Source organism: Falco cherrug, chromosome 5 (assembly GCF_023634085.1).
Source record: "Falco cherrug isolate bFalChe1 chromosome 5, bFalChe1.pri, whole genome shotgun sequence".
NCBI lineage: Eukaryota > Metazoa > Chordata > Aves > Falconiformes > Falconidae > Falco > Falco cherrug.
In genome coordinates, this window is record NC_073701.1 from 27,903,267 (window position 1) to 27,922,952 (window position 19,686).

At 43.0% G+C, this 19,686-nt stretch overlaps 1 protein-coding gene across 6 annotated transcripts in view; it reads right to left on the bottom strand.

Annotated features, from left to right (window-relative positions):
• Nucleotides 1-19,686, bottom strand: part of DGKI (diacylglycerol kinase iota) — a 233,885-nt gene that overhangs the window by 183,019 nt on the left and 31,180 nt on the right. For 2 of the 6 annotated variants that reach the window (XM_027804598.2, XM_027804593.2), the window contains exon 1: nucleotides 10,440-10,760. The exons of the other annotated variants lie outside the window; for them this stretch is intronic. In XM_027804598.2, the coding sequence (XP_027660399.2) occupies nucleotides 10,440-10,528 (89 nt within the window). In that variant the 5' untranslated portion in view covers nucleotides 10,529-10,760. Of the gene's footprint in view, nucleotides 1-10,439; nucleotides 10,761-19,686 lie in introns of those variants that run through there. 6 annotated transcript variants of the gene reach the window in all.

Consider the following 19,686-nt stretch of genomic DNA (forward strand, 5'->3'; position numbering starts at 1 on the left):
CAAGTGGATATAAATTGAGCTCACTGAAGTCAGTAATACTGCCTTGCAAAAAGCCTTCAGTACATTTTTGACCAAGAAGCAACTGCTGAACTCCTCACAAGTCAGGTTTTCAGCTGGCATAACCTGCAACAGAGCAACATCATGTGCAGTGGCCTGCACCATTCTGTACCACTCTGCAATAAAGACTAGAGCATCAGGAATATGGGGGCAGAGGACGACAGGACATGACACGACACAACACAGCTTCTATTCCTGCTCTCTTGCTTTGCTAGCACAACAGAGTTCTGACATGTAACCATTTCCCTGCCTGGCAGCTCAGCAAAGTTCCTTCTCTCAAACTGATCTTTATGAAGCTTGAGGCATTTTCTGAGCATGGGCTACGTGCCTTCAACAGCGAAACTAGAAGCATGTGGGTTACATGGAGTATTTCAAGCTTGGTGAACTTTCTCTGCAGTCCATAACTGGTTTTAGGCCATTACATCACACACAAGCACAGCTAAAATGTCAACTTTCAGCACAAACTGAAACACTGAGACACAGCAGGAGCCATCTGTAAAAAAACCAGGCTCCAGAACAGAAGCTTGAAGCAGAAACAGATTCATGTGTTTTGATGCAGAGTTGTGTAATGTGTATACATTTTTAGATAACTGGCCCCACATTAAGAAATACGGGCTCCCTACATAACATTTTATGGAAAGGAAAGGAATTATGCTACTTGGAAGAACCTATCAACTAAGCTGGCTAGTAGGGAAATATTAGGAGAGCATGGCCAGAGTGGTCTTCATTTCAGCTCAAAATTCACACACACTCCTGATGCCTCTGTGGCAGCAAGGGCCTCCATGTCTGTACCACCTCGTGTGGGTGGATGTCAGCCCTCTCAGCACACCGAGCCACTCTGAACCAGCAGAACCCAGCAATCCTGCCAGCGGGGCTCTCTGGATCAGTCTTAGTATCATGTCAACATGGTCAGCTGGTTTTCAAGGCTCAAGCTCACAGCCAGAACCAGCTCAGGGCCAAGGATACATTAACCTCACTTGTGCCTACTGTAGAAAAACCCTAAGACTAAAAGAACAATCTTACAGAGACAGACCAAATACTTATCTAAGCCAGCAGCTTTTGCCCACAGCCAGTTGGTAATGGATGCTAATAGAGCACAAGAACACGGCAAGCACAAAGGTCTATCGCCTTCCACATCTCCATCTTACCCTTAGCAAAGTAAAACTTCGGTCTCCTTGAGATGGGCTACAGCAAACCCTCCCACTTCATACTCACCAATGGATTTTTACAGTGTTCATTTATTTGGTCTTTTAATACAGGTATCTTTGTCTTTATGACATTGTGTAGTAACGAGATCCACCACACAGCATTGTACTGTGAGCAAAAATAATTTCTATTCTTTTAAACCTGTTTGACAAGTTTATTTGATGCTTTCTGGCTCTCACATCATAGGAAAGCCTAAATTAGTGTTCCCTACCTGCCTTCTGCTTGCTCCTCACGCCATTCAAGCTGGTAAAACCTTTTCTACCCAGTCTTTTCTCATCCATAAACTGTTCCATTTCACTGATCAAATTATTGTTGCTCTATTTGCCTCCTCTGACTTCTATTTGCTTTTCTGAGCAGTAAGCAGAAATCTTCACAGAGTTACCTACAGTGACTACTAAATCTTTCTCCAAATGGGTAATAACTAATGCACAAGTCAATCCTTGCCAGAGTTAACTGCAAAGTAACACAGATGGAGAAAAGAAGCCCTATCAACACAGAATTGCAACCCCATTTTATAGTCCATTCATTCACTACAAGTGATCCTTCTGCAACTCTGCAATTATTTCTCATTTTAAACTGCCTAGAGACAAGTTTTAGCACCCCATAGTTTATTTCCTGTTTCCAATTTCCAAGAGCACATTTAGCAACAACCATTCTAGCTCCATGTGAATCCCTGATAACATCCCTCTAGACCAAAAACTGATCACTTGCCCCAGTCTTGCTCTTTAATATGTTATTAGACCAAAAATCTTCACCCAAAAACTAATGCAATTTAGTTTCTTCTAAACTAAGAAGAATACTGTCCAGGAAAAAAAAAAAAAAAAAAAGCAAATGCAGATGCATTATGTCAGTCAGATCATAAAATAAACAAACAGCTTTGGCAGAAGAACCAGAAGCAGTGTGACTAAATACTGACACTTCAGCCCATCTCCAGCCTTGAGCAGTTTTACAGTCAGGCTTAGGGATTTGTCTGCATATCAATAGTAAATCCAAATCCCTAGAGGATTCACAGTTATCTCAAAGCTCACATGTATGGGAAATAAAGCATTAGCCACTCACCCCTAAAGCTGTAACATACCACAGCTCTTCCTCATGAGTTAGTTATTGGCAGTCCACAGAAGGTAGCTGTAAAAAGGCAGCAGTTTTCATAATTCCTGGAGCATTTCTGGAGGTTAAGGTGCGAGGAAATGACACACCTTGGCTACAGGCAAAATAAGTATCTCCCTTTCATACAGATACAACTCAAATACTGTATAAAACAGAGGCAGCAGGCATTGCTCAGTGTTCTCTGTGTATATTTAGATTAAATAGATTTAAATATTTTTAGACTAAATGCAATCAAAGCATGCCTCAATAGCTGCTTCCAGACTGCAGAGACACTTACGCTGCCTTTCACCTGCCAGTTAACTCTGCCACAGTAACTGCCCTGCACCACTTCACCAGTGAGGCCATCATGTCCCAGGTGTCTACAGGAGACTGGGAACAGATGCACAAATGAGAACAGAAGTGAAGGTGCTCACAGCCTCTATGGCATAAAACTGGGTTGCTAAGGATGATCCCCCACAGAGACTTAAATTATGTTAGCCCACTAGTAAGGCTTCATGAGAAGCACTCACAATGAGAAAAGTAGTCAGGGAACTCAGCTGCATATATTTTTTTTTATTCCTGCAATTCCCCTCAGTTCACTGGGCTGTGCAGACAATCATTTTCTATACAGCCCAATAGCTCCATTTGTGTCTCAGACATCTTCCAATTTCAAGCCCTGTAGACTTTCATTCTGCATTGTTTTAAAAGAAGAATTGTAAATCTATTCAAATTCACATGCATCTCTAAATTAAAGTGCACTTCTGAAGTCTTCTCTGCCTTCTCCCCTTAAAGCATCAGCATCCCTAATCTAAGAAGAAGAGTACAACTACAGTTCTTCTGTTACTGATTTTGATCGCAATCATTGAAAGGACAATGCAGACTGAAATTTGTTTTCCATAGAAATATACTTAAACAGCAGTGCAAAATAGTTACCAAACAAAGAAGTCCCTCTCCTATGGATGAAAGGCAAAAATTCTTACTGGTACAGTTTTTTTAGTGCAAGCAGCACAGACACGAAGCTCTTCCTGGAAATTGTAAATAGGACATGACTGGAACAAAAAAGGCCATTGTGTTAAATAAAACAGCTATAACCTGGGTACACCTTGTGGAACACAAAGTACCAGGGTTAACTATGTTTGAGCCCTACTCCTTTGCAGGGCTGAGGTAAAAAACAAGAAAGAGGTCCAAATGCATGCCAAATAATTCATAAGAGAACTGAGCCTCATATTGATCAGGACCAAGAAGTGCTGGGCCACAACTGAAGCTCAGAACATTTGGATTTGTTCTGTGTTTAGGAACACCAACACTGATGTCAGCAGAAACATTTTCAGAAAACCATTTCCTTTCCATATAGGGAATGGCAGAATAGGATGCAACTCGGAAAAATGTCAGTATAGATCAGTTCAAGGGTTTATTGACTCTGTAATGACAGCAGTTTTGTGTTCCCCCATGGAACGTAATCCTAAACTGCTCAACATCCCACTTTGTGCAGGCAATACTTTTTCTGCACTACATAGAAAATAACCACACATTCACAAGTTCACCAAAATATGAACTGACCCCTAACGTCAATGAGCTTCTAAGCAGTAAAGAACAAAGAATCAGTTTTGTTCTGTAACTAATTTTAGGCATGCCTTTCATGGAAGTCACATCCCAACACAAGGTGTGCTAGCACAGGGTGATTTATAAGCAGACCCAATGACAGAAGAAAAAGAACTCGTAAATAATACCACCATGCTAACAATTTTGCATGCTAGTTTTCTCACCTAAAACATCCTCCGGAGTGCATAGTCCATACTAGGTAAAGCAGCTATGCAGAAAGGCCATGTCTACTTTGCTCTGAAGCAGATGAAATCCACCTGGAAACATACACAGGAATGTATAGGAAAGTGAACTGAACTATGTCAGGCAGCATGTAAGTACTGCACTGAGGTGGCCTCCTCTCCTGTCAAAAGAGGAGAAACCCCAAGAGCTACAGTTACATGCCTAGACCCAACAGGGTCCCAGAGACAGAGCGGTAAATTGCTAATATTGCTAGTGAGACATCAAACCCATCCATTTGAACCACAAGGGCAACCACAGCTTCTCATATTGCTCACCTCCCTGCCTTAACTCTCCCCAGCTCACCCAACCCGTGGGAGTTAGTTCCCAGCCTCATCGCCAGAGAGGCGAAGGGGATACTGCGCCTACATAATGGTTTTCCCTTTGTGCAGAGATTTTTGCCATCAGGAACTGCTGAGTGCCTTTAGCACTAATTTGTGCTAGCCACACTCATTTTGACACCACCTGCTGAATACAGCAAGGCAAGGCACAATCCTATTGTAAGGAAAATCTCAGACCTTACACTCACAGGGAGAAACCAAGTCGTGCATAGCCTGCTCTGCCTCTGTATCACAGCCTTTCCAAAACGTCCAGATGACTGGCTATTTCTCTCCTGTGAAGGCACATAAATCCCAACCTAGAAACCCATAAAGGGTTAAATACATCAATCCCTATACTTTCCCCATATCCCCACACCTCCAATGCTTTTGCTAAGGGCACAATCTTCAGTTTTAAAATAATCTTTTCAAAGCTCATTTAAAATAGCAGTTTCCCACTCAAATACAGGGCTATGTGAGCGCCTCTCAGTTCTTCACAATTGCATACATATTCACCAGGAAAGAGAGCAGAGAAGTAACAAAATAAAGCAGTTCAGACAAACAACATAACGAAAAGACCTTTGGCAGTAGAGCACTGCACTTTGTAGGAGCCTCTCTCCATCCGAAAGACTCAAGTGATTCATTCACAATTCAGAATGATTAGACCAACATTTTCTACCCTGAAGCTGAGGGAAAATCTTGAGTTATGGGAATTTCAGTAAATATGGAAACACCCGGTGAGTTTCATTCAAGACCTGTGCAGGCAAGAGTAGGAGTTAGGCAAGGTTTCCTACCTCGGTGCTGCTTTTGATTAATTACAGTGAAAGCAATCTTTCATCAACTATTTTACAGTAGAATAAGATTATTACAGGAGAGACTGATCTCTGAGAAATTACAGAAGACATGGATGAACCCACTTACATTTCTACTTTACCTCTCTGCATTTCTCAGAAATCCCTTTTTTTTTTTCCAGCTGCGATTGACAGTCTGTTTAGATATCCTTACTGAAATATCCAGAGTGACTTGTATTCCTTAGAGAACTCCACAGCTTCACAAAACACTCTATGTGAATTTAGACCATTTTTGCCAGTATGCATTACTTGACATTTAGAGAATGTCGCCATGATCCATAGTCCCTGGTGCACCAAAAGCTACTTGGAGATTTCTGTCATCCTTTACAGTCTGTACCAAATACCTTTTCCCCTCCCTTTTTTCAAATATGAATTTACTGCAAATGAAAACTGCCCTGCTGACAGGTCTGTGAAATGCTCTGCTTCTCCAAAGAACACAGAGACTGGCAAATGGATGGAAATTTCTACATTCAGCTTTATCTCAGTGTGTTGATACCATCATGTAAAGGGATCACCTCCCTAAAGGAAAGAGTTGTCCAGGGTCTAAAGTCCACAGATTTCTTCATCTCCCTAGTTGAAATGTCCGTTAGATTGCCATTTAACACTAGTGCTGAGGGCAGGGGATGCAGTACATCCAAGTGTTGCAAACTAAAGGAGTCGGTGCATCTGCGTAAACAAAGCCACAGCGCTCTGCACATGTACACTTCCATGTGCTTGCAGCATTGGGCCCATGCTCCATAATCATCTGGAGCTTCAAGGGAACGTGTCCTGACTGTGCTCGTCTTTGAGGATTTGGTTGCATTGGGATTTTTCAAGACTATTCAAGTGTTAGGAACATTTGATGAAGCAGCCCACTGCACACAGATCTCCCAGAAATCAAAGAATAAGGATACCCTGAGGAGCTGTGTTCATCCACCTCCAGGGTGAGATATAAAACGCATGTACTGCTTCAGACCAAAACAAATGGGAATTTAAGAACCTACTATCTAAAATGAGCATTTCATCAGCAGGAAAGAGATGGGAGCCGGCAGAAGTTATATTTATTTTCTAATTGTTGTTGTCACCATTTCACGATGCGTGCTCCCAAGTCCTGACACATAACTTAAAAGTCCTCTGAAAAACCTGGTTACTCAAGTTTACTACACAACGCAGTCCTTGTTCTGCATTCACGTGTACCCACACCTGTGCAACTTCACTCTTACCAAGTCTAACAGGTGTAAGATTCCTCCTTTCAAATTAAATAGTAATTTGACCTGAGACTTAACACCCACCAGACACTGCCCTGCACTATCCCAAGGTTGTCACTCAGCCCCCCCGCGCGACAAGGCAGCTTGCCCATCTCCTGATTTACAAGACCTTGCTGCTCCACATTAAAGGTAGATCCCACACTGGTGCTTTGTCAACTGTCACGAACAGCTGCTGATTTTTCAGGATATATCACATGTCCTCATCAGTACCTCTGCTATTTCACACTTTATTCCCCACAGTAACCCGAGATAACTATCATCCGGTCTAGAGGATCTGCCACCCCTTGGGTTCTCAAGTTGCTTTATATAAAACAGACACATGCAGATCAAAAAAGAGAGTATTAAAAGTAATATGGAGAAATGTTTTGTTCTTGATGTAAAATTCTCAGATTTGCTTGCAAAAATATTTCCATTTGAGGTTAGTTTGATTTTAAATTTAATCATACTGAAAAACTGAAGTTTGCCTCGAGATCACCACAAGCTCACACAAATCTGAGCTTGCCATCCCGAATCTGACCGCAAACTGCTGCTGTCTGAAAATTTTGAAATATGAAAATAGATTTAAGCTATACCTCTCATAGATTAAAGATTCCCATCAGATTTCCAGCTTCCTCACTGGTATTTCTGATTGCTTTTTCCTCTCATTTAAAAATAAAAACCAACAACCAAAACCCTCCAAAAACCAAACAAAAAACCCACACACACAAACCCAACCAAAACAACACAAAAAACATCAACAAAAAAAACAGAGGCATGAGTCTAGGTTTTGGGCAACCAAAAACTGACACAAGACTTTCCAGTGTAGAGCGATTACGGCCATCACCTTTAAGAAGCTATGGCAAATTAGGCTACCGGTTACAGACCAAGTGGAAAAAAATGCCTTCCAACTGCCTGTACAGTTGCAGTTAATAATTTGACCTGTGCTTTTACCTCTGATCAGAGACTAAAGTTGTAGAAATATTCAGCTGAAAACAATTTATGATGTGTTGACCATAAGTAACATATATATGCTTTTTACAGGTGAGGAAACAAGCAAATGTACACTGCATCCACTGTTTCCAAAATGAGGGGAATGAAAATGTCATTTCCTACTACTTAAATTTTCAAAGCTAATTTGAAGTAAAAAATCTAGCAAATAACCCAGCCTGAAAGGGACATTTTCAAAAATAACTGTGCACTCAGGCTCAGCAGATCAGCTTATTGGTCTCAACATGGGCATCCAACATTGATGCTTTTTATTAACAAAAAAAACCCCAAACCCAACAATATATCCAATTTTAAACTTTATGCCAGTTAAGAAATTACATTATTTTTCACTAATAAAGTCAATAAATGCAGTGAAGCATTTATCTCCACAGAGAAGAGAGCACATCTAGAGTCATCCACACAGGAGATACAGGTAACAGCCAGAATTATTCCAAACTGCCAGACCCAGGAGCTTGTTCAGCATCTCCTGTTGCCCCTTTTCTCTAACAGTTACTCCCAAGGCAGAATAACAAGGGGAGAGGGAGTCTCAGTTCTCTTTTTTGTTTGTTTGGGCTTTTGTTTTTTCTTAGGGTTTCAGCTTATCAGCTTGACAGCAATAAACAACCTTCTGAAAGCACGCATTCAGACAACACTGCCCCACTTATATGCATGAAATCTTTCTGGAAATGAACCCCCAAATGTCTGCATTTGGTCTGTATCCTGGTCCTGCTATTCCAGGAGTTTATTCTGAATTTTCCAAGCTTTCAACTGCAAGATCAGCCTGCACCTCCCAGGAGGGCCTGGATTCCTCCTGGGCTCCTTGCTGCTTGGCTAGAGGCACAAAGAGAACACCTATGCCCAAGGGAATTCCTCATCCCTCCCTTCACAGGCCTGTAAAAACCTCAAGGGAAGGTTAACACAGGTCTAAGCTTACGAGACACAGTCCTCATGCCGAGACAGAATGGTAGAAACACAGAAGCGGAGAAATAAAAACTGAAAACAAATCACTAAACTTTTTAGTACTGAACGGGTGCTTTCTAATTCCCTATAAATGTTTCAGCAGTGAAAGTTTTGTTTTTATCTTAGATAATTAATATATCAGTATTAATCGGTAGTCATTACAAGATATTTTCTACTGGAAAACAAACGCCCTAAGGGAGGACTTTCTAAATACTATGGAGTCAAAATGAGGCATGATTCTCACACACATAACACTTATCACCATTTTTCCTGTTGTGTTATTGATACACATTTCACTGAAAAATGAGTGAATGTTCAAACAAAAAAAATGTGACTTCAGAAGTCCAGTTCTTCCATGTGCACACCGCTCTTTTCCCTACACACTGAAGTGCAAAACATGAAGGCCAACATTCTCTAAAAACCACAGCATCACACAGCTCTGCCAGTTGATCTATTACTTTGTTCTGTAGAACCCGTTCTCAAAAATAACCTGAAGCTTGTAAGTGGCTTGTTGTGAGCAGGATGCGATCCTAAACAAGACATGAAAACAGGGTTGGAAGGTAAGTTCTTCAATCGATTGTCTGAAATATTCTGTCTTCATCAGATCAATCTTAAATTGCTAGCTGAGGGTGGAGAATTATTCCCCTGTCTCCTTTAGAAGTGACAAATGAAAGCAATTTTCTGTGGTGGGAAAGGGAGAGAAGTTTTCATGTTTCATCAATACATGTCAATACAGTATTAATATAAACCTCTCCTTGAATACCTCCACAAGTAATCTCAAAGAATCAAAAAGTCATTTTTCTGTTACAAAAGGAATAGAGTGCACTTAGAAAATATTGCCGATTAACTAGGTTTGGTATAGAAATCTATCTCCAATTAGCATGATGAAGTTCCTTTGCTATCCTAATTAATGAGTGTTATTCAGTATGGCACTTTTTTAAGAGTAATGAAACAAAGTACAACTGAACAGTGGGATTCCTTTGGTCCATGCTCAGTATGATGCAGAAATTGTTGTGAAGGTCACACAGGCAAATAACTTCCTGCCATTAGTGTGTACCTGGAAAATTAGGAGAGGGTCTACAAAGGGAGATGGAGGGGGCAGGGGTTGTGTAGGGGGAGAATCCATCCACAAAGCAAAACAGAACTTCACAGGAACCAGTGAGAGTTTTAACTGAGCCCGATCTAAAGCCCCCTGCAGACAATGGCAGTCTTTCCAGACCCATCAGGAAGCCCTGGATTTTCCCTCAGCATGACACGGCAGAACTCTGCTTGGCTTTGCAGGCAAGCTGAATGCCTAGTCCCTTGTTTGGCAAAGGCAGGGATGCTTTTCCAAAGGCTGCATTAACTTCTGAAGGGAGTACTATTCCTTCCTTCTCAGCCAGGGAGAAGACTAAATTTTTGCAATGGAGACCCTTCAAAGGGGGAGGAAAGGGTTATGCATGGGCACCCAGGATGAAGAATCACAACACTTAAGTGTGAGAGCCACCCAGCAGTAGAGTTTTCCAGAAGCTAATTCAGTCATTATTATAGCCCAGAAGAATAGTGTAACTGATGACTACAAGCAAAATGACTGGTATTTCAGAATGCATACTGTTCCATCCCTTCTATCCTTCCCAAAGTCCCTCTTCTCTTCCCATCTCAATTGCCAAGCTATTTTCCACAGTACTGCGCGTGTGCAGCACTGACTGCCATGAGCAAACATGACCCAGTACAATCAGTGAACTGTGCTGAATGCAGTGCATCTCAAAACAGCAGATACAACACAGCATCACGTGTGACGATAACTGTCGTTCTTCATGTATTATTAGAGGAAGGAGATCTAAAAAGCCTGAAACACATTCCGTGCTTGCAGACAGCAGTCAAACAAGACTGGCCATTATGTCACTGAAAAGCTTAAAATTCAACAGTTCCTGCAAGAGCCCACTTACCAGCTATCCAAGGAGCCTGGCATGGACAGCCTACACCTGTTCCATTTCCTGCTGCTTTTGCAGAAGAAATCCATGCATCCCACACTCATAACTTCCAAGAAAAAGAAAAAATAAAAATCTGAAAGTCCAGCACCTCAGAGAGCCAGGCTAGGTAAGAAAAGAGAGGTGCTCAGTTTTTGAGGAAATCTTCTCCAGTTTCAACTCATCAGCCCCTTCCCCTGCCTCCCACCACAGTGTGTCAAACTGATTCAGGGAAATCTAAAGGAAGAAAAGAAGCATCAAAGGTCAGTTCTTGTAAGAGAAATGGTGCTTGTGAGCTGGTCAGCGTGAGTCTGCTGAAAGGATGTATGGCTAGGTGGGGAGGGTAATATGTGCACACACATGCACACAGACGTCAGACCCTTCCTTGGAAGTGGATTAGGTGGCAGATGGTGTCAGAACCTGAGCTGCTGTCAAGAGCAGAGTTCACACTGTTCTGCTCCCCTGCACTTAGAGGGGAAAGCAGCAAAGACAAGCCATAAAAAAAAAAAAAAAAAAAAAGAGGCTCATAAATAGCTGACAATCAGCTTTGTCATTGGCAAGGAGCGGAACTACACCCCTTCACTTGCTCCCTTCTCCCCCCAGAGTCCTCACAGGCAAAATCCTCTCTGAAACAGAGACAAAAGAGGAAACAAACACAGACATGCAATCTCCAAGCATGAAAAATACCAGAGGCTCAGATTTTCACAAGGAAACTAGAACCTGCTATTACCAACCCAAATATCAGAACCCAGGACAGCGAGGGGGAGGAGAACACCCAGCTTAAGGTCTATTAAAAGCAAAGGGAAAGGGGGAGAAGAAGAAATTAAAAAAAGAAGAGAGAGAGAGAAAGAGAAGAAAAACCCACTGCCTTTGATTGCCAACACAATGATAATAAATAGGGGAAATAACATTTGAGAGGGACGTACCAGCTGAAAGCAGTCACAATGACTTTGTGCAGGCATCCCTGTTATTAATAATTATTACAGATAATAAGGGTTTTCAGGCTGAGCAAAGGATCTTTTTCAGTTCCTAAAACCTGATCTTTCCCTGTCCTGTCACCCACCTCCCCTTCTCTCTCCTTCAAGCACCTGCTTTACATAGCTTTCATTGTATTATCATTATCTTCGTGGATAATTGATAGCTGAGCTCGACCAGCTGATGCTAAGAAAAGAACGACAAGGTGGTTAGACACACACCTACTATAAATAGACACACAACATGGCCAGCGTTTGCCAACATCTGATGACGTCTTCCCTCCTGGGTCCTAAAGTTAGCTAGTTTCTGAAAGTCAGGGAAGCAAAGGAGAGCGAGGTAAAATGCTTTCAATTAATTTTGCAGAGATTGAAGGGATAAAAATAAAAATACAAAACCCCACTCTTATGACATGCTAAAAATACTCACTTTATGAAACCTTCAGCATAGTTTGCAAAGCACAGTTTAAAAGCCTTTTTGGTTTTTTAGCAGCAACCATGAAGCTCAAAATATTTAGCTGGTGCTGGGATCTTTGCCGATAGGACTGAAAAGGGCCATGAGAAGATCTCTTTGCTAAGCACAGCGTGTAGACAGAGAATAAAGCAAAACTCACAACTGCAATAAGCCCCAAGGTATCTCCACAAAACATAAGTGCTCGTGCTCAGGAGCTTGGAGGGCAAAGGCTGTCAGCCTGTGAGTGCAGGGAATCTCAGCAGCCTCTGCATGGCTGGCAGGAGGCACCAGCTGCCTGGGGCACTGAGTCAGCAGCAAAACCTCCAGCCTTCATTGCTGGCTGGTTGTTGACACTTCTGGGGCAACCTCCTGACCCGTCCTTGATTGGATATGCCAGAGGTAGGCTTCCAGCTGGAAAATCCTTAGTCTTACTTGGCTCATCACCAAAAGCTGGGGGAGGTACGCTACTCCACTGTGCAGTTGCCTTTTGCCTACACCTTCTCGGTGACAGCCCTCTTGACTGCCCCTTCCAGTCCTGCAGTCCAGAAATTACCTTTGCACGATTCACCCAAGCTCTCCTGCACGCTCATCCCACGGCACAGCTCATCCTGCCTCCAGACTCAGCCTGCAGGGCACACAAAGAACAACCTGCCTTCCACAGCAACCCACCTCTCAGGAGCCAGGTGGTATTTTCCTCCTTTGACTGGGGGGGAAGTGCTGTTAGAAAGCTTCCTTGGAGCATTTCTGCCTCTGGCTGTGGAAGTCAGGCACAAGCACATGACACTCTCAGTACATTTTGTCTTCCTTTTACAAAAAGCTACCCCAACATGGTATAGGCTCCAAAATTACCTGCTCCTGGATCAGGGCAAATGTTTAGCTCTTTGTCTTAGCCATTGTGTCCAGTTGCACTTAGTAGATCATATTGATTTTTTAAATTATTTTTTTCTAGCATAAAAATGCTTATTTCTGGAAACTCTTAGTGCCATCCCTCTACAAACACTGATACAGGCTGCTTCTATTTGACAAGTCTCACTCCCCAACAGCCAGCTAAGCTTCATCAGTACAAGTAAGGCTAGAAGCCATTTAAAATTCCTCCTGACTAAGGAAAGCAGCTGCAGCTGAGTATTTGCCCCAGCACACACTGAGGCACAAGTGCTGGTTTTGTCCTCACAGTAGCTACCTCCCCTGTCAGAACTGATGAACTTGCACATATGCTCAAGTCTTCCTCATTTTCTTTCTTGGTGGTAATCTCACTCTGAAAGCCATTTTAGACTGCAAGAGTACAGCTATGTGAAAACAAACAACCATTTGTCCTAATTCTCATTCAAATATTGAGATGGAGAAAATCTGGCACTTCCAATAGAAGAAACCATTTGTCTCTCACAGTTTACCACAGCAGAGCTGTCATCACACACAGACAATGCCCAGTCGTGACACAGGAGCAGTATCTCAGACCACAGGGAAGAGGAAAGAGAAGAGAACCTAAGTCAAGCCTCCATGCAGCTCTGTGACAGGCAGCAAGCACACAACAAGAACAGTGGTACAAAGCCACACAAGTTTGAGGAGTGGGAGGACTTTTTCTTAAAAAAGCTCCAGAGATCTACGTAAGGTGGAGGTTTTATCTTGAGAAACTTGTAGCTTGAAGCTACCAAGAAAAGCTGTGTCAGGAGCAAAAGAAAAAAAACCTCACTTTTATAAAATTGCTTACCTAGCCAGTGCTGGAGGGCAAGCACACTACAGGGGAAACAAAAAAAAGCATTCAAACAGTTTTTCCTCTCACCAGCCAAAAAAATACACACCAAAATGAAAGCTTCAAATATTAAGTATCCAAAACAAACAAGAGAATTTCCCAAAACAAGACTGCTGGTTCAACGCAAACCAGCAGCACTCAATTAAGATGATAGAGGTTTTACATGCAGCTGCACTAACACCAGTTGGGGACTGGCAAAACCCATTTAGACATGAAACGAAGCAGGTTCATCTTACGGTAGCAGAGGGCCAGGAATCAGGCAGGGAACAACTGACCTTCCATGTCTTTGTTACGCTTGTACAGAGTGGTTAACACCGCCAAAATAGTGGGAGGCAGTTCAGCAGGGATCAGTACCAGGAGTCTCAATAGATTATGCTATTATTTTGAGATTCTGTAAGAGAACAAATTAACCTTCTTTGTAACTCTTGGCTCACTTTAATAGACTTAATGGATGTCACAGGCTGGAAATACCATCTTACATTCCTTTAACTTCTGTACTGATTGTCCTCCTTACAATGAAAATCCACTATTTAGGTCTTGGGTGGGGAGCACAAGTTCTGTTATCCACACAATCAAGCCCCTCAGGTGTCTTGCTCATACACCCAGGACTGAAGCAATCACCACCCCAAGATAAAGAACACCTCTTCCAACAAGCTCAGACCAGCAGAAGCCATTGGAATTTTCCCACCTTTCCTTATAGCAGATGGCCCTGCACTTCCCCAAGATCATCTTGGAATTTTCATCCCCAGATTCCCACTCCTGCAGGGACCCAGGAGGCTGGCAATGTCTGACACATCTCTTGATAGCTCCATGTGGCACAGAAGAGTTTTTCAGATGTTGTGCTAAAGGGCTTAATCTTGCTACAGGAATATAAAAATTCCTTACAATTTGTGATATAAGAAGATTTAGACTTTTTTTCCCTACAAATCCAGACTGGGGAATTGTTTTATGGTTACCTGTGATCACAGGGACAGGATCTAAGGGCCAGCAGAGTCTCATCCAAAGCCTTTATTCCCCTCCCCCCTTTTTAAAAAAAAAAAAATCTCTATTGTTTTCCCCACCATCCTTTCAAAAATTTAAAGAAGGCCACACAAGCCTGCACACCTCACATGAAGGCATTTTTTTTCTGTAGATTATTCAAAGGTGTGCTGGATTTCCAGTCATTTTCAGCCCACCACTAAAATTCTGCACTTCAGATGCAGCTCTAGTATAACACCTTATTTTACTTTAGATAGGGCTGAACAGCCACAAGTTACTACTAGTGCAGAATCCCAGTGCAGAGTACAGAGAGGGAACAGGAGTGGAAGGTTTCCCAACGAAGGGGAAATGTAATTTCCCAATGAAAAGGTAAGGAAGGCAGCAGTGATGCACTAAAACCTGCTCCTGATGGTGACAACCGCAGAAAGAAGTTTTCTGACTGGAGATCAGAAGGGGCAAGCTGAAACTAAGCCTGGGAAAGGGAAGCCTTGCTTAGAAACAGTCACACCAGTATTCAACTCCACACCAACAGCTCAGTCTACCAGACTCTGTCTGTCTGAAGACCCCCAAGGCCTCACCCCCTCTACCACTTACTCTGTTGACTCAGGTTTTGACTACAAATGCTATAAATGAGAAACTTATGAAAGGTATGGTAGGCAGAGGGCTTGAATGGCTGCAATATCCTCTAGAAGAATTCCTTCACGGTGCTTACAAACTGGAGCATGTATCTCTCTGACAGACTTTAGTTAGCCACAAGCGAGTGCCTAGGGTAGATATCAGTCTTCCTTAATACGCTGTTTTGCAGGCAGACCAGAACAAGGGAGAAATAATAATGCCACAGGCTACACTCATGAATTCATTCAGAGTAGAAGATGCATTGAGGTCTGGCACAGAAGTGGTGGCATTTCTAGGCACATCACTGTTGCTGCAAGAACAAATGTTACAGATTTGCAGGAGAAGCCCATACACCCCCCAGGTTTTGCCATCACTGGCTGGACAGCTGGAGCTAACGGGCATTTTCCTATAGCTCTGCCTGCCACAACTTGCCTTGGCTGCCCCAGGGCAGCCATAACAAGCAAAAGAGAATGCCAACAGGCTCCCTCCCAAGATAGCCTGGGCATCGGTGACAGCACAAATTTTGAGCATTATAGGTTCACATACGGTATGGTTCAGTCTGTCAGCCGCTCAAGATAAACAGATCACATCTGTTTCTTGAGGACAGCATTAGCTCCTACCACCAAATGCAAGTCTTTAAAGTCAGTTCTTTGCACAGATTACTCAAAAACATGTATGCTATCCAGTCCTACATACACTAAGGGTATTCTATGAACAGTGGGAAGGCATTAGAAAGCGGAACTAAAATGTGCCCTGAAACCTAAATTTATGTTGCAAATATATGGGCAGAAGCAGTATGGAGGGCATTTTTCTTGGCTTTTCAAGACAGGCAAACCCTGTAGCTGCAGAGATTCCATTTCCTTTGGGAAGCGCATTTGCACCCTGGCTGCCTATTCCCATGAAGCTGGGGCTTTTTACAGGTTCAGAGGGAATACAAAGATAAGCTTATATGGGAGCTCACAGAAACATGCCTATCTGAGGAGCTCTTGACGGCACAATGCCAGTCAGACGACACAATGACTGGCACAGTGTCACCCTTGGCTTTTGGTGTTTTTTTTTCTCCTTTCTCCTTTCCTGCACCCTCCCCCCCCCCCTTTTTTTTTTCTTTTATAACTCTCTTCCTTTTTTCTGAGGTTTTTGATGTTAGCATCTCTCTCCAACTAACCTTGCCCTCCCCACCCCCTTTAAAATGAATTTTATGTCTCTCTAAAAACCTTTGCTTTCCTTCAGTAACAGGACATTTTCTCCTCCTTTCCCTGCTCCCACCTTTTGTATCCTACACACACACCTCTCTAATTTAGTATTCTTATTACACTCATTTTCTTTGCCTATCTTCTTTATTCTGCCTTCTCCATTAAACCTCCTCCTTCCCATTGCCTTACAAATCTTTCCCTTTCTTACCCAGTTCATTCTCTGCACTAACCATTCCCCCCTTTCCCCTTTTATCCTGTTCAGTTCCTACTCCCCCATTTCATTCCTACCCACACAGCATGCCCTGTACCTTCCTCCCCCCGCCCCAGTTTCAAACCTCCTCATTATACCTCATTTTCTAGAATTCTGTTCAGGTTCTTGTATCAGCCTTCACTAGGCTCAAATGATCCTTTCATGTTACTGCATATTTCCCATCTCCTACCCTTTTCCTTTCCCTGTTCATTCCTCATCCACCCTCTTCCACTTTTAACTATGGTAGGATAGGTCCTCTTATTAACACCTATGAACTGTCAAAATTTTGGACATCAGTTTTTCTGATCAGGAATAAAGTCCCTGCATCTCCCTGTGTTATTTACATGTCTATAAGCTACATACATGCCTCAGTCCTGCTAAATGCACACTTCTCCTGCCATTCATCCTCCATGTGCTCTCCTAACCTAGGATGAACCATATAGTTTAACCTTGGATAGGCAATGCTCATGAAACCAGGCACATATTTTGTCACACAACTCAAACAGCTCCTCTTTCTGGTGGGACAAGCTCACAACTTGCTATTTACTCCATGAATACCAAAATCAGCCCAGTTCTGGATTTCAGTAGCAGATTGATTAACAAACTCTTACAACCTTGCCAGCACAAGCTGGTGCATGTATACAAGCTGGTGTATGTTTACCCCAGGGTAAGCAGGGAATGTTGCGCTGTGCCCACTGCTCAGCAGTAACACGAGCTCTGATGGAGCCTACACCAACCACCAGATGCCAAAGGACAAACGCAATTCCTTCTGAGCATGAGATGGGGTTTTTTTTCCCAGTAGACAGAAGGGCATAGTTATAATGAGTTATTGAAAAAAGAAAAGAAGAAAATGAGATCAGCAAACAAAATCCACTTAAGGAAGTCACTCAATCAACATCCCAGGGCTGGGGCTGATCGGGGAAACATTCAGTAGGGCCTCCAATACAGAGCCTGGAGGTTGTGCAAAGATGGTTGTTTTCCATGCTATGCTGATCTAAACAAAAGCTATACTTAACTTCCTTCAAGCCTCCTCTCACTCCCAGAATCAAGTGACTACATGGTTTGGCATTTTAACTCCAAATGGAAAACCCACAATACCTGGTGAGAGATGTTGCTCTCAGCAGGAGAGCTGTCATCAAGCAGAGAACAAACACAAGCACCAAGTACCCAGGCTCTTGGAGCTACTACAGCGCTGTAGGAACAAAACAAAAAAAAAAAAAAAAAAAGAAAAGAAAAAACACAAGGAAGAAAAAGAAAAGAAAAAACCAGCCAAACAACACTGATGTTTTCTGCTGAAAGAACAAGCTTACACATACATTTATCCCCTCTGATTTTAAGATGGGATGGTCTGAAGGCCAAAGAAAAAAGCTGCTTTCCAGGCTTCCTCAGATCTGGGAGAAAAAGCATGGCCCCTAGGACCTCCCCGAGTGCAGTGACAACTAGATATCATATCCACAAGCCGTAACTAATGCCCCTTCTGCACTTCCCACTCAGCTTCTAGGGTCTCTCCATCTCCCACTCCTCTCCTTCCAACCACACAGAGAGGGAACATAACTCAGGATCATCTCTAAAATACTCTGCCTTGCAACTTGAAGACCTAGCTAAAGTAGCATGGGGAAATTGTGCTCTGCCTTTAGTGCCAGTTACACAGGAACGTCCTTCTGTGATTCAGCAAATGACCTGATGATGATGCCGCTGCAGCTGGGAAAAGGTCTTTTTAATCCAAAATGTTGGGGCCTTGTGCTAAACCATTTCATCGTCACACACACACCCCCAATCCTTGAGGTGCTTCTGCTGCTAGCCAGTTGCTATAGGAACCCTAATCTTTATCTGATCTGCTTGTTAAATAAACTGGCATCAGTATTCTGCTTTATGGACTGCTTAGTCCAGTCCTTCTCCTTCCTTTAACCCTCCCTCCCCAAAAGAGATCAAAAAGATGACAATATGTTTCACAACCCTCTTTTCCTCCTCTGTCTCCTCTTCTCCACAGCTCCTACAAGCTTTTCAAGTCCAAAATCCAAAATTTGACCAAAGCAACCACTATGGCAAATAGCATCCTGGCTTGTATCCAAAACTGTGGCCAGCAGGATAAGGGAGGCAATCACCCCCTGTACTTGGTAGTGCTGAGGCCGCATCGCCAATACCGTGTCCAGTTCTGGGCCCCTCACTACAAGACAGACACTGAGGTGCTGGAGTGTGTCCAGAGAAGGGCAATGGAGCTGGTAAGAGGTGTCCAGAGCACAAGGCTTACACGGAGCAGCTGAGGGAACTGGGGTTGTTTAGCCTGAAGGAAAAGGAGGCTGAGGGGGGACCTTATTATCTCTACAGCTACCTGAAAGGAGGCTGTTGACAGGTGGGAGTATTGGTCTCTTCTCCCAGATAACAAGCAATAGGACAAGAGGAAATGGCCTCAAGTTGCACCAGGGGAGGTTTAGATTGGATATTAGGAAAAATTTCTTCACTGAAAGGGTGGTCAAACATCGGAACAGGCTGCCCAAGGAGGTGGTTGAGTCACCATCCCTGGAAATGTTTTAAAAAACACCTAGATGTGCAGTCTTGGGGACATGGTTTAGGAGTGGACTTGGCAGTCGTGGGTTAACAGTTGGACTTGATGATCTCAAAGGTGTTTTCCAACGTAAATGGTTCTGTGATTCAGAGGGCTGTGTTAAGCCTGTGTCTTTTATGGATTAAGCAGATAGGAGAGGAAGCAGAGCCTAGACAGACAGCAACAGGTAGGGCAACACAGCTTGAGAACCAAACACTATAAGGACAAGAGACACCCAGTTATTTTAGATGAAAAATTCCCAACACTTTCCATGACATCTTCCACCTCCAGCAGTTCCCAACGTCAGCCTTGTGCTACCTCACCACACTTAAGCAATGCAATTTTAATGCTGTTAGCAAGGGGACAGCCCTGAAAAGATATTTCAGAGCTGAAAGTGGAAAGCAAAGCAAGCTAAACAAACAAAAAACACCGAGACGACAAGGTGTCTGCAGTGACCTAGAGCTTTTTAA